At 41.0% G+C, this 14,091-nt stretch overlaps 1 protein-coding gene across 9 annotated transcripts in view; it reads right to left on the reverse strand.

The window, feature by feature from the left end:
- Positions 1 to 2,014: 2,014 nt before the first annotated feature.
- The window catches only part of CILK1 (ciliogenesis associated kinase 1), a 61,183-nt gene continuing 49,106 nt past the window's right edge, over positions 2,015 to 14,091 (reverse strand). For 8 of the 9 annotated variants that reach the window (XM_031667128.1, XM_031667126.1, XM_031667127.1 and 5 more), the window contains 5 exons: positions 12,771 to 12,961; positions 12,503 to 12,651; positions 10,063 to 10,191; positions 7,024 to 7,146; positions 2,015 to 6,008 (listed from right to left, as the gene is read on the reverse strand). In XM_031667128.1, coding sequence (XP_031522988.1) covers positions 5,854 to 6,008; positions 7,024 to 7,146; positions 10,063 to 10,191; positions 12,503 to 12,651; positions 12,771 to 12,961 — 747 coding nt within the window. In that variant the 3' untranslated portion in view covers positions 2,015 to 5,853. Of the gene's footprint in view, positions 6,009 to 7,023; positions 7,147 to 7,867; positions 8,011 to 10,062; positions 10,192 to 12,502; positions 12,652 to 12,770; positions 12,962 to 14,091 lie in introns of those variants that run through there. The other variant, XR_004184304.1, reaches the window with a different exon arrangement.

A 14,091-nucleotide genomic window follows, 5' to 3' on the forward strand; every position in this document is an offset into this window, starting at 1 on the left:
AAAGGATTTACTAATCAGGTCAAAGGGAAGGGAGGAGGAAGAAAAGTCTAGAATGATGCCCTGTCCAACACACACACACACACACACACACACACACACACACTTCTTGTCTGTTTGTTCTGCACTTGTATCCTGGAACTTAAAGTAAAATTTAAAAAAAAAAAAGTCAACTCCATCTTAAGATGTCTATAGCTGAGGAAATAGCTTAATGATACCTGGAAGGACAAATTCCTATGACAGTAGAATGTCCAGATGTTCCAATATTGCATAATGCTAAATGCCTTTAAGGTAATTATAGTCATGCTTTCACGTACTTACGCATGGAAATGCCAAGGATACCTTTCTTTAAATTAACAAAGTACTAATTTTTTTCATTCTGTTAGCCTACTCGCACGTAGACATTGCTTAGCTTACCTTTTACATAGATAAGACCCCTATCGAATAAAAAACAAAGAGGAGGCATTCCTCCTCTTGCTTTCTGAGGACGCTCTACTCTGTAACTGAGTAGCTTTCAATAAACTGTTGCTTCTCATGGCACTCTGTGACTCGCCTTACATTCCTTCCTGTGCGAGATCCAAGAACCCTCTTTTAGGATCTGGATCAGGACACCTTTTTCTGGCAACACTCAGCCTTGTTCACCTGAAAGTGTAACTAAGGTAGCAGCATGACTCTGTTATTACACAGGCTTGGGGAGAAATGAAAAATCCTGTTATAATAGTTCTGCATTCTATGACAGATACCCCAAAGGCATTTTATTCCTTTGAAGCCCCTGACATTGTCAACCTGCTTATTCTTGAAGACCCTTAGAGTTGCCCTCATCCTGAGACAGTCTTACTCATTTTATCTATCTATTCTACCTACCTATCCACCTACCTACCTGATACATTTTCAGAGGCCCTGAGAAATCTTCTTAGTCTCAACCCTTCACTCATCTGCTCAGTAGTAGGTAAAACTGCTTGCACAAAAGTCAAGAGCTTCAAATCTCAGTTTAAGAGCTTTGTATACTCCCAGAAGAGGGAAACATTTGACTTAAATTCAGCCTTAGCTATAAGTGATTGGTGTAAGACCCTATTCTAACAAGTGGGTTTTCTTATCAGGAAAGATGGTTGAGAGCTTGAAATGGCTTCTTCAGGGTTTCTGAAGGGGCAGCCATGGGCCCAGCGTGATGCCAAAAAGACAAATGCCCATGATTACACAGTAAAGTCACTGTGTTCTGATGGCAAGAGGCACAGTTAGGGATTCACCAATGCAAGTTTGATTGGTAGATCATGTTCCTAGAAAATCCTGTCAAGGAGTCAAAGAATGTTTAGAAAATGAATTTCTTGTGACATTCTTTCTGTAGTTCACGAAGTTATGAACTTCTTTTGAAGGTTTATATTGTATATGAGAATGTGCTGTGAAAAGCTAAAAGACATACAAGGCAGGTTAAAATGATGAAATCAGGAACAAGAAACTGTTTCCACCTGCTTTTGCTTTTTTGTTGTTGTTGTTGTGTTTTTGTTTTTGAGACACGGCCTTGCTCTGTTGCCCAGGCTGGGGTGCAGGGGGGTGATCTGGGCTCACTGTAACCTCTGTCTCCCAGGCTTAAGCGATTCCCCTTCCTCAGCCCCTCAAGCAACTGGGACCACAGGTGCACACCACCACACCGGCTAAATTTTGTAATTTTGGTAGAGATTTTTGGTAGAGGGTCTTGCCATGTTGCCCAGGCTGGTCTCCAACTCCTAGGTTCCAGGGATCCTCCTGCCTCCGCCTCCCAAAGTGCTGGGATTAGAGGTATGAGCCACCACTTCCAGACGCCTAACTTTCTAAAAGCTGAATTTTAAAAAAACCTCCACATTGCAGGATAACTCTTCATTCTGCTACTCAAAGTGTATGCATCTAATTTCATAGCAGTAACACGATACTAAGCATTCAGGAGAAGTTATAAAACATCAAAGTTCCAAATGAACTAACAAAGGACAAAAATTAGAAAACACAAATGGAAGAACATGAAAACAAAAACAGAACACTCAAATCAATTTTTCTTAAACTTCAACTTTATTTGGAGCAGGAAATTTTTCCTTACATAAGGTTGACATTTTTAAACACCTTAGGACAAACTATTTAAAAAGCAACATTTTTATTTCAGAAGGGTCTTGCTTAAGTGGTTACTCTGAATTCTTCTCATTATTATGAATATTTGCTTTATAAATAAATATATTGTCAGTTACTCCATTGTAATCAAATCAGGTGACTAATTGCTATCTGTACTGAGTTATCTGAAATCAGAAGACTTGATGCAGGTCATTTAAAATTCACATTAGCACAGTGTCTATAAGAAATTGATAATACAGATTAATGTGATATTTACCTCCAGTTTGTCTTCCTAATGGTTTCCATGAGAAGATCCTCACAATAAATTATATAACAGTACAGTACATTTGGTTGGAAATTGTAAAAATAATTCTAAAAATTAGCTACATATATTATGTTGCTACAGTATGGTTTAAATGATATAAAATAATTAGTATGTCAAACATCTTCTTATAAACATATTGCTTTTGGTCATACACTGAACTGAAATGTACAGCATAAATTCCTTTTTTTCATCTGCTGAATGGCACAAAACAATGGCTTGATGGTAGGGAAATGCTACTTCATGAGAAAGCATGGTGCCCATCAACTCCAACAGTACCTGTATGTGCACTTAAAAATAAAATAATTCTTATTTTGTGTTGTCTTGATTGCATACAATTTTTGATAACTCCAGAAGATGACATAGTGTTACCATATTAGATGTATATAGTCCTTTAGGCAAGAGATACATTTAAAAAATTATTTGAAAATCAAGTTTCTTCCAACATAAATTTTATCATACATGAGCTGGGTGAGGGCTTGGTAATTAATGGAATTTTACTGTAAAATGAACAATCATGTTAAGAGTAGTTTTTATGCAAATGCAGTTTTCCCTGCTCTGCTGGCTCTACCTGGGGGACCTCGATACCCCCACAGCACACCTTTGTCACTGAACTTGTCTCATTTCAGCACGAAATGAGAACCAACCCTGTATCATTTCCTGACGTCCCAGTAAGCTTTCTGACTGTAAATGAGGTATAGTCCTGATAGGTACAGTTACAGGTATATCATTTCTGTTGGTGTCTTACATTACATTTTATAATTCTACAGTAACAAAAAATAGAGGTCACAAGTAGCATTTTGTTTTCATATAACAAGAAATGGCTGCACAGATTCTCAGTCAGAACAAAAACAGAGAGACAAAATAAATGGTTACTATTCCCTTCTATAGCGCATAGGTTTTTTACACAATTGGTCCTTTACCCATTTCAGAGAAGGGGAGGAAGAGTACTTCACAGCATTTGCTAGTTAGAATTTGTTTTCTCCGTCTTTTAGTTTTTCTCAACTGCACATCAGCTACTTGATTTTTTTATGAATATGTTTGGCTTCCCCAGGGAAGTTGTTTGCTGGTAAACAAAGGAAAGTGTAAAAGGAAGAAAGCAAAGTATTTTCTGAAGTTGGGCCCTATAAAGTATTAGAAGAAAAACAATTTTATAATGTGTAATAATCAGGTAACTAGGTTTTTCAATTAAAAAATGTAATGACCTTATATAAGCTAGATTACCGAGACTATGGTATTAAACAATCCATTTGCTCCTCTAAGGAATATTTACAATTTAAAACCTGCTTTCCAGCAAGCTGGGCAAGGTTTCACATTAATTTACTTTTCATATATAATACAGAAAATGAAAATAAATATTAACCTTATAGTAAAGGACTCATCTCTGAAAACACATTTTCTGATGCTTTAGATAATGAGTTGAGAATATAATACAGAAATGAATTCAGCTTCAAGTTGTGCTTGCATATATATTTTCTGAAGCTTTGCTGCCAGCTTGTTAACAGGAAAAGACCACCTATCACATCCACATGCATTATGTGCTTTTCTCATGCCCCTAGGGACCATGGTGCTTGGTCAAGTATATTTTTGAGTCAGAGTCTCCAAAGCGTAAATTACTCTCTGATTTTAGGTTAAGGCTCTTTGGAAGCCATGGTAATTTGTTCAGAATGAATGCAACATATTATTAATACACCAAAGCAATAATTTAACAAGTCATTAGGTTGAACCATATGAAAGTGTCTAGATTCATTTCACCTATCATTTTAACCTATAAAAATGATCACTTGGCTGGATGCAGTGGCTCATGCCTGTAATCCCAGCACTTTGGGAGGTGGGGTAGGGTGGATCACAAGGTCAGGAGATCGAGGCCATCCTGGCTAACATGGTGAAACATCATCTCTAATAAAAATACAAAAATTAGCTTGGCGTGGTGGCGGGTGCCTGTAGTCCCAGTTACTCGGGAGTCTACGAGGTGGAGGTTGCAGAGAGCCAAGATCACGCCACTGCACTCTAGCCTGGGCGACAGAGTGAGACTCAGTCTCAAAAACAAAAAAAAAAGATTACTTACATATGGTTCAACTTGTCATTATCCTGGAACCAAGAGAGTAGTTTGAGCCCTAGGAGAATACGAGTCAATACACTGTTCAGACTGCATTGCGTTCACTGATGGTGACCTTCCCTCTTGCCTTTAAGGCAACCATAAGTGAGGCAAATGTACCATATAGAGGTGGATGAGACTGGACCTTTTGTCTTTTTCTGTCTCCAAACTGGCTTTGTCATTTTCAAAATTGCTGTAAACATTCCTCTCAATGGAACAGCCTCTGCCCAACAAATAGAGTTCTCATTCTTGAAAGAAACTACACCAGGGTTAGGAGATCAAATGTGGCACGTGACTATGACTTTGTAGATGAGTGGAACCTCTGCCATAACTCTTTCTGCTCCCCAAATTGTCCTGAGAATTTGGCTAGGACAGAAGATTAGTCATTGACTGCTCCTAGCCAGATCTGGAGAACTGAGCTAGGTGCAAAATTCCATCTCAGTTACTATAATCAAAAACTTTCTGCTGCTTTGATACTTAGTTTTTTGGCCATGCATCTTGGCAGGAATGTAAGTTTGATTGACTGTGTTAACCTTCATGTTGAGAGCCTTTTGAAACAAAAAGCTCTCCTTTTATTGGTACACATACAACTTGATTTCAAAAGTGGAACAAATTAGAATACAATGGCATAGAATGATTAAGCTTGGTTTCATCTGATATCTGCGACCACATTAAAGGGTGTTGAAATAGTTTTTTAAAACGTATTTACTTAGAGTTCTTTCATCTGGGGAACAAAAGTAAAACAAAGTGAATTATATAATAGTCCTTTCAGAACAGCAGAGTGGTATCCAAAAATCAAACCAATGACCTGTTAAGAAAAGCAGAGGATCACTTTTCTAACAACAGTCCAAGAAGGCCTGAAGTACCTAGTGAGCCACACTTAAAATTTAACCACTTCATAAATATCTGCACACACTGAGTAAATAACCCTCTATCACATAGCCTTAAATTGCACCCCTGTTGCAATACTGCATTAATATTATTACATTTTTCAAAGTCTGTAGAAAATATTATCTGGAACCCCAAAGGAAAATCAATTAATCTTTAAAAAGTTCATTACAAAGTTGACTGTATAAAATGCTAAAACATAATCCATATATACAAAATGCTGTTGTTTAAGAAAATAATGGGACCCAGTTTTAGAATAAAATAATTTTATACAAAAAAGCGTACTGCATTCAAATCAATATTTTAAAAAAAACTTTAAAAAAGAATATTGACATGTCTTAGTTCAGAAGAATAACTATAAAGTGTTGATTTGCTTTTCTGCCCTCTGTACATCTTGCAGGAAGAACACCAGTCAGCTGAGGGAAAGTGTCCTGCTTCTCCCTATGAAGAGATTCATCACCAAGGCAGATAGTCATCGCCGAGACGCGTACTTGGAAGCCCAGTCTGTCCGGCCATGCACTGGCTGGGCGGCTGGAGGCCGTGGTATCAACCCAGGAGTGCTTCTAGGCTGGGTATGGAAGAATGGTCGCCCAGGATGAGGTCTCAGGGCCTTCAGGGAGGAATAACCTGCAATGAAAGAAAAAGGCCAGCATGACTGATATGGGGCCAATGCAAGTAAAGTGCAAATAAATGCATTTTGGTGACAAAAACATGAGAAAATAAGGAGTTCATTCAAGAGAAGCATCTTGTCTCCTACTTATAATCTTCTCTACTGCAGTTAAAGACAACGTTTTAAAGTTGTCAGGCTAAAAATAATGGCATCATTCTTGACCCCTCTTTTTTTCATATCCCACATATAATTTGTCAGGATATCCTATTAGTTCTACCTTCCAAATATTTACAGAACCTGGTAACTTTTTACCAACTGAACTATTGCCACGCTGGCCCAAGCTAGCATCATTTCTTACCTGGATAATTTCAACGTCCTCCTAATTGGATTCCCTGTTTTCTACCTTGCCCTTGCTTCAGTCTCATGACAACAGCAGCTTGAGGGAGCCTGTGGAGATGGCTGTCAGATCACCTCACTTATGGACTCAAAGCACTCCAGGGACTCCACGTCACTCAGAATCCATGACAATGTGCTTACAGGCATCATATCGCTCCTGACCTCATCTTGCTACTCCCCTTCTCACTCCTGTCACTCCTGCACTCTGGCCTCCTTGATGCTCCTTGAATTTGCCAGGCCAGTTCTGCCTCAAAGCTCAAGCACAGAAGAATCTCCTGTCTGGAAAAGCCTCACTCATAACGCACGCATGCTCAATCACCTCCTCCAGGTCTTTACTCAACAACTCCTTTGCAGTGAGGTCTTCTTTAGCTACTCTATCTAAAATTGCAACCTGTACCCCACACTCCAGCCCCCACAATCTCTACCTCCTGTCTGCTGTATTTTTCTCCTTAGCACTAAGTCAGTAAGCATCTGACTTACTATATGTTATATAGCACTTATTTCGCTTACTTATTGTCTGTAGAGTGCAAGTTTCATTTATTGGTGGATCCCAGGCCTAAAACATGCCTGGCACAAAGCAGTTGTTGAGTAGCCATTTGTTGAGTCAATTCATGAATAATTTAAAATACAACTCACCAGGGGAAGGGTCTGGAATAGGTGCCAGGTGTACCCTCTGCATAGCAGAACCGATTTCTTTTTTCAGAAAGGAAGGGACATAGTTTCCAGTCAGTCCACTAGAACTTGTAGAGCTGGAACCAACTGATTTGCAAAAGCAAAAAGCTCTTTACTACAAAGACATGTAGCCAGGACACCAACAAGGTTAAATAACAGTACTGCAGAGCAATAACAAACTAAGTTTTTACTTTTAGGGAAAAGAGCAAATCATGATGAAAATGAGTTCAGAGCCAAGCATCCCACCATACCACCCTGTCAGAAAGACTGCAAGGGTCAAAGACAGTGCTGCTCCTGTGGGGGCAACCAAATAGAGGGTGGGTTGGTTGTGAAATTTTTTTAAAAAAGGGAAAGGTGACATTTGTTCTTTATTTTCTTTTGTAAAAGTAGATTTAGACTGTTCTAAAATTTGCTTTTTTCACTCCATAATATAGAAGAGTTGTCCTTCCATGTCAGTACATATAAATAACAGTACATATAAATAACACAGGTTATATTCAATTATTTAGCTGTGACAAGTAATTACACACTAAATATTCTTATCCACATCAGAAAAATTAATCATTTTTTAAAATATTAAATACCTTCACTTTTTATGTCATTTCCACATGAGAGTGCTTTAAGGGCAGGGACTGTATGCTACTCATCTTTGCATTCTGGGGAGGATAACAGAATGCCTTGCATATAGCAGATAATCAATTAAGATTGGATAGGTGAATGAATATAATTCTTATTATTTAGGCTTAAAGGTACACATGGAATAATGAAGACTGCTATTATTGCTCATTATAGAAACGGAAGTTCTAACCATTAAGAAGTCAGTAAGTGGTAGAGTTGCTCTGTTTCCACAACACAGAGCCTTTTCAGCAATTGCTTAAGATAGAGTAGGAGAAACAGTCTAGAATGCCTGTGTGAGGAGTTGTGTTGCTCAGCTGGGGTGTATTTTGCACTCTGGTGAATGAAGAAATATGAAGAAAAATGGGAAGAGAATTTGAACAGGTAAGTCACAAAAGAGAAAAAACTTACAGTCAATAAACACAAGAAAAGGTGATCAACCTCATTAGTAAACAGGATATGCAAGTTTAAACCACAATAGATACCATTTCACACTCATCAGATTAGCACAAATTTTAGTCTTGACAGTACCAAGTGTCATCAAGGATGTAGAGCAACTCCCATATCCCTCTGGAGAGCAGTTTGGCAATATCTGTGAAGCTGAAGATGAGCACACCCTTTAACCTAAAATGTTGACTCTGGTCGGGCATGGTGGCTCACACCTGTAATCCCAGCACAATAGGAGACCGAGGTGGGTAGATTACCTGAGGTCAGGAGTTCGAGACCAGCCTGGCCAACATGATGAAACCTGTTTCTACTAAAAATACAAAAAAAAAATTAGCTAGGTGTGGTGGCACACACCTGTAATCCTAGCTACTCGGGAGGCTGAGGCAGGAGAATTGCTTGAACCAGGGAGGCAGAGGTTGCAGTGAGCCAAGATCGCGCCACTACACTCCAGCCTGGGCAACAGAGCAAGACTTCATCTTAAAATACATAAATACATAAAAATAAATAAATAAAATAAAATAAAATAAAATGTTGACTCCTAGTTCTCGTACCCAGAGGAATCCTCACACATGTGCATAACAATAGGGGTACAATAATCATTTCAGCACTCTTTCTAATAGCAAAAATTGCAATCAACTTATGTATTTATCAAGAAGAGAAGGCATACATAAATTATGGTCTATATAAATAATGTTATGGTGTTGTATAGATGTATATTGTATATGTTATATAATATATGATATATATCTCTATAATTGCTACACATATATCTATTTAAATACATGTAGCAGTAATCCAAGATTATGTTCAAATAAATTTTAAAACCTGCAAAACCACACTATGAAGTTTATACAAACCTAAATAAACAGCCGATCAGGCTGGCATGTGGGGAGGTAAGGGGAAGCAGGGAGGTGGGAAAGGCACAGACACTGGGCTTCATGTGTATTTGCCAGGTTTAACATTTTTTTTTTTTTTTAAGACAGAATCTCTTCAGGTTGGAGTGCAGTGGCACGATCTTGGCTCACTGCAACCTCCGCCTCCCAGGTTCAAGTGATCTCCTGCCTCAGCCTCCTCAGTAGCTGGGATTACAGGCCTGCTGCCACCACGCCTGTAGAGACAGGGTTTTACCATGTTGGCCAGCTAGTCTCAAACTCCTGACCTCAAGTGATATGCCTGCCTCAGCCTCAGCCGGGCAAAGTGCTGGGATTACAGGCATGAGCCACCACACCTGGCCAAAGTTTGACTTCTTAAGCTGGGTGGTGGCTACACAGGTGTTGCTATATTATCTCCTTCTTTTTTGTATTCCTTAAAGTAAACAAACACCTAATGGATGAGGGCAGTGCACTTGGAAGTGCAGAGGGGAAGCAGCACATAGCAGGGGCTGCCTGCGTGAGGGAAAAATGATGCAGGAAATGCCTCTACTGTGAACAGGGTTGGTCAGCCTTGGGACTCAGGAAATTCATTCATCCATTTAACAAAAAAACGTGGGGAGGGTCTTCCAAACTGTCCACCTTCCAACTAGAAAGGATCTTGATACTCTGGGCCTGCGGCTGGGTCATCAGAAGGAGGGGACAGGCTGGAACAAGGCAGATACAGCCAAGGGTGACTTCCACCTCAGGAGGACGGTGTCTGCTGCAGCCAGGGCCTTAGCTGTCAGGCCTAGTAGGAGTCTGTAAAGGTATTTTTGTTTTACCCTTGAGCCAGCAAAGACTATGCTCTACTCTCCAGCTACCCTTGAAGGCAGACTCCCATGGGAGCTGGCTGAGTCCCGAGGGACCGCTGCCAAGAAAGAGAGGAGGGTAGGGCTGGAAAAGAGGACTGAGCTTTCAGACCACAAAGGCCCCTGTGCTTCCAAAGCTCGTCCCATGGCTCCTTTTGCCCACCTTGCTGCATCCAGGGAATTTGCTTTTTGCCATTTAGGGGTTAATGATCATTACTCACCTGAATTTACTTTGCTGATTACTGACACTGTCCCTGAAGATTTTCCAGACAAGCCAGAACTAGACCATGGATTAGGTGGAATAAAGTCCTTGCCTGGATTCGAGAGTATGCCGTTTCTTATATTGATGCCTAATAGAGAAGAAATGATTTTAAAATGCAAAACACACAATGAATCTTACACCAGACTACAAAGATAAAATTAATGCAGAACTCAATTTGTCAAAAACTTCTGTATGATGCAATAATCAAAGCAAAAACTGACTGTGATGATGTCATCTGACAGATGTCCGAGGAAAGATATCTCACTGGTGGGTGGCCCAAGAGAGGCCTCTTATGCTTCTACCAATGGATCTGTCCCACGTCTTGACCCTCTGGTGCCATCCTGGGCTTCACTGCTACTGGACATGCTGTTCTTCCCCTTCACAGACCACTTCCTTTCAGTCACCTTTTCAGTTTCTTCTCCATCCCCCAACCCCAACCTCCAACTCTGCAGCCCTCTGCTCTCCTCTTTCTGTCTTGTCCCCAGGGTTCCATCTTCTCACCCGACCTGGACCATTACTGCCATCGTATGCTGATGACTCTGATATGTACAAGGAACCCTCACCAACTGTTGTCTCTCACACTCAAGGCCTCCCAGAACAGGGTTGCCTTGACCCTGACCTCAAGACAAAAGCCATTTTTCATCCAGATCACTCCCATTCCCACAGGCACTGCGGCTTTTTTCCAGAACTGAAAGTTTAAATTCCCCCTTTAGCCTTCTTCTTCTTCCCCTACAACCAAAAAGAAATAAAATAGCTCTCTGATTCACTCCCTGCTCCTTTTTGCCTGTGGTCACTGTAATTCAAGGCTTGGCCCCTCATACTGGATCACTCTATACCTGTCATCTGGATCTCTCTTTTTCCAGCTCACCCTGGGGCCCGTCAGGCCAGTCTTCTAAGAACAAAATGTCAATCCTGATGAAGTCTAGCAATCTTTAGAAGCCACATTCCCAATCAGAGGGTAGGAATTTCATGCATCAAGAGGGCCTGCCATTCTCACCCCATTCCTCCCTTCTGACCGCACCCCAGCCTGTGCCACCACCCCCTCTCACCTGGACAACAGCTCCAGCTTGCTGGCCCCTCCCCTATTCAGCATACAGGTGTTGATACAACCACATCACTCCTTCAGTTAAAACCCTTCAAGGACTTCTCATCGCTCATGAAGCAAAATCCAAATTTCTTACAAGGCCCCCAAAGATGCCTCATACTACACACTACGTCACCTCCTTTCTCACTACACTCTGGCCACACTGGCCTCTGCCGTTCCTCTCACAGGACAAGCCCTCTCCTGCCTCCAGACCTTTGCACTCACTGTTTACTCTCTCCCTGGTGTGCTCTGCCCTCAGCTCTCTGCACATTTGGTTCCTTCTCATTCTTTGGGGGCCCAGCCAAGTTGCTTATTGAGACCATTCTTTAACAATCTGTGATTACTGTGTGTCTATTTGTTAAAGTCTCTCTCCCACCACTAGCATATAAGCTGTGTGAGGGTGAGGATATTGTCTGCAAAGCTGCTGTATAAAGCCACTGTGTAGACTACAGAGTGAAGGAATTCCCCAGAGTTGCGTGACCCAGTGGCCCTGCCTGGCTGTTTTGTTTACAATAATATTCGCAGTGCTTGGCACGCAGTAGATGCTTAATACATATGTACTGAATGAATGATTCACTAATGCTGTAAGTTTGGAATATAGAAAATCAGAAGAGAGGCTTGGGTACCCACCAAACAATAGCATTGACATTTAACCCCTGTAGTACTGCCAGGATGGTGTGACTAAGCTCCCACCCTGGTTTCCCTAGTGGCCATTTCCCCTAAACCTGGTCTGGTAGAGGAGCCTCAGACATGCTGCCCAGCTTTTGCCAGTTCCTCCCTCCCTGGAGGCTGGACCCAGTTTCCTATACCATATTTCTGATTTTGGGTGACTATAAAAGATAAAAATGTGAGGCCTGGGCCCAGGCACGGTGGCTAATGCCTGTAATTCCAGCACTTTGGGAGGCAGAGGCGGGTGGATCACTTGAGGTCAGGAGTTCAAGACCAGCCTGGCCAACATGGTGAAACCCTGTCTCTACTAAAAAATATAAAAATTAGCCGGGCATGGTGGTGGGCAGCTGTAGTCCTACCTACTCAAGAGGCTGAGTCAGGAGAATTGCTTGAACCCAGGAGGCAGAGGCTACAGGGAGCCGAGATGGCACCATTGCATTCCAGCCTGGGTGACAGAGAGACTCCATCTCAAAAAAAAAAAAAAAGTGAGGCTTGGGCTTCAGCAAATATTTCTATGATGTTCCCCTCAGTTCTGAAGGGAAGCCCCCTAGTATCTGCCTTCTAAAACAGAACCTTCGTGAATGTGTGATTGCAAGGACAGGGTTTCTTATTAATAATCAAAGTAAAGCCAAGTCATTTATATTACCAGGCAAGTATCGAGAGTGCTTCAAATAGTGTTGCTTAGCTGCAGATCTCAGGGTGGGCGTGTCTCGCCGCTGATATGACATCTGGGTGGGGGCGCTGTTTCCTGTGCCCACAGGCTCAGAGGGCTTCAGGTCCAAAACACTCTCAAACCTGAATGAAGAGAGCATGGCTTGGGTCAGCATGAGAGACAGTGTGTATCCTCAGATACATACTGATAATCTCACAAATCCCAGAATCAGTCTGTTTACAAATGTGAGCAGCACACTTGCCTGCAGAGAGTGTCATCACTCTGTCTTTTCTTGTTTTTCAGGTCAATCCTGCTGAGGGATGGACTGAAATCCAAGTCATCCAAGTCAGCCCAATCATCTGAATCCTTTGTTGACCTGGAAATAAGACCCCACCTTCTCCTACTCTTTGGCTTTATCTCACCATTTTTGTGCTCCAGGCCAGCTGTGATTTTCTGTGTAAACAAATTGGGTTGGGGGGAAGCAATATATGGCATTAACAGAACTCATTCATGAGTAATATCCATTCTGAACTTCCTCTGCTACGCAAAGGAGGCTCCTGGGGCATAACATGACTTATCTGAAGGGGCAACTGTGGAAAACACATTCCCAGTCTTTCTGTCTCACTCATCCTTCACGGATCACATCGGCTGCCATCCATGGAGAATGTTAAAGTTGTATAAAATAAGGATAAAAAAAATTTTAAGATACTTCTCACACACCAGGAAGATGGCTAAATTCATACTCAGTCTCATCCTAGATGAGTTAATACGATCTCCACTGTTATAAATATGGATGTAAGAAATTAAGGTTAAGATGTCAGTTAGCTTGTCCTTCTATAGAAATCAATGCAAACAATGTTTTTTTTTTGCCTTCTCATTAGATATGGTTACTATCTCTTAGCTATAAAGAATTAGCTACAACAGGACATTTCCATACACACACCACTTCTAAACTGTGCGCTGCAATAAAGTGAGCAGGCCAGAGATACCACCCTTGCAGCTTCTGGCAGTGTCTCACATCGCAGTGGTTGGGAGCCAGCACTCAGCAAATACTAACTGACACAGAAAGTGCCACTTTTTCATAAAGGATAGACAGTTGGCCTCTTCAAACAGCACTGCAAAGTTAATGAAAAATAGAACCCCCTGTCAAGTTATTATTTTATTAAATCTAACACTCATTGTTTTCTTTTGAAAACCAGCCCAAGAGGAGCAGAAAGATCTGGGCTCAGTTAATAGCCCAGCATTAACAGTATCGATTAACAGCAATAATGTGGATAACAATCTAAAAATATTAATATAGCACTTTATGCTTTTCAAATCATCTTAAAAACATCATGACCTTTGATCCTTATGAACAACCCTGTCTGGTAGGTAAGACATGTACTATAATCTTCCTTTTACAAATGAGGAAACTGAGTCCATAGGGATTAATAACAATTACTAACTTTTACAGAGTTGTAACTAGGTGCCAGGTATTATTCTACATTCTTTTCAAGTATTAACTCATTAGTCCTCAAAGCAATTGTATCAGGTAAGTACTATTATTATCCTTATTTTACAGATGAGGAAAATCAGGAGCAGAG

Source organism: Papio anubis, chromosome 6 (genome assembly GCF_008728515.1).
Source record: "Papio anubis isolate 15944 chromosome 6, Panubis1.0, whole genome shotgun sequence".
In the NCBI taxonomy this organism is placed as follows: Eukaryota; Metazoa; Chordata; class Mammalia; order Primates; family Cercopithecidae; genus Papio; species Papio anubis.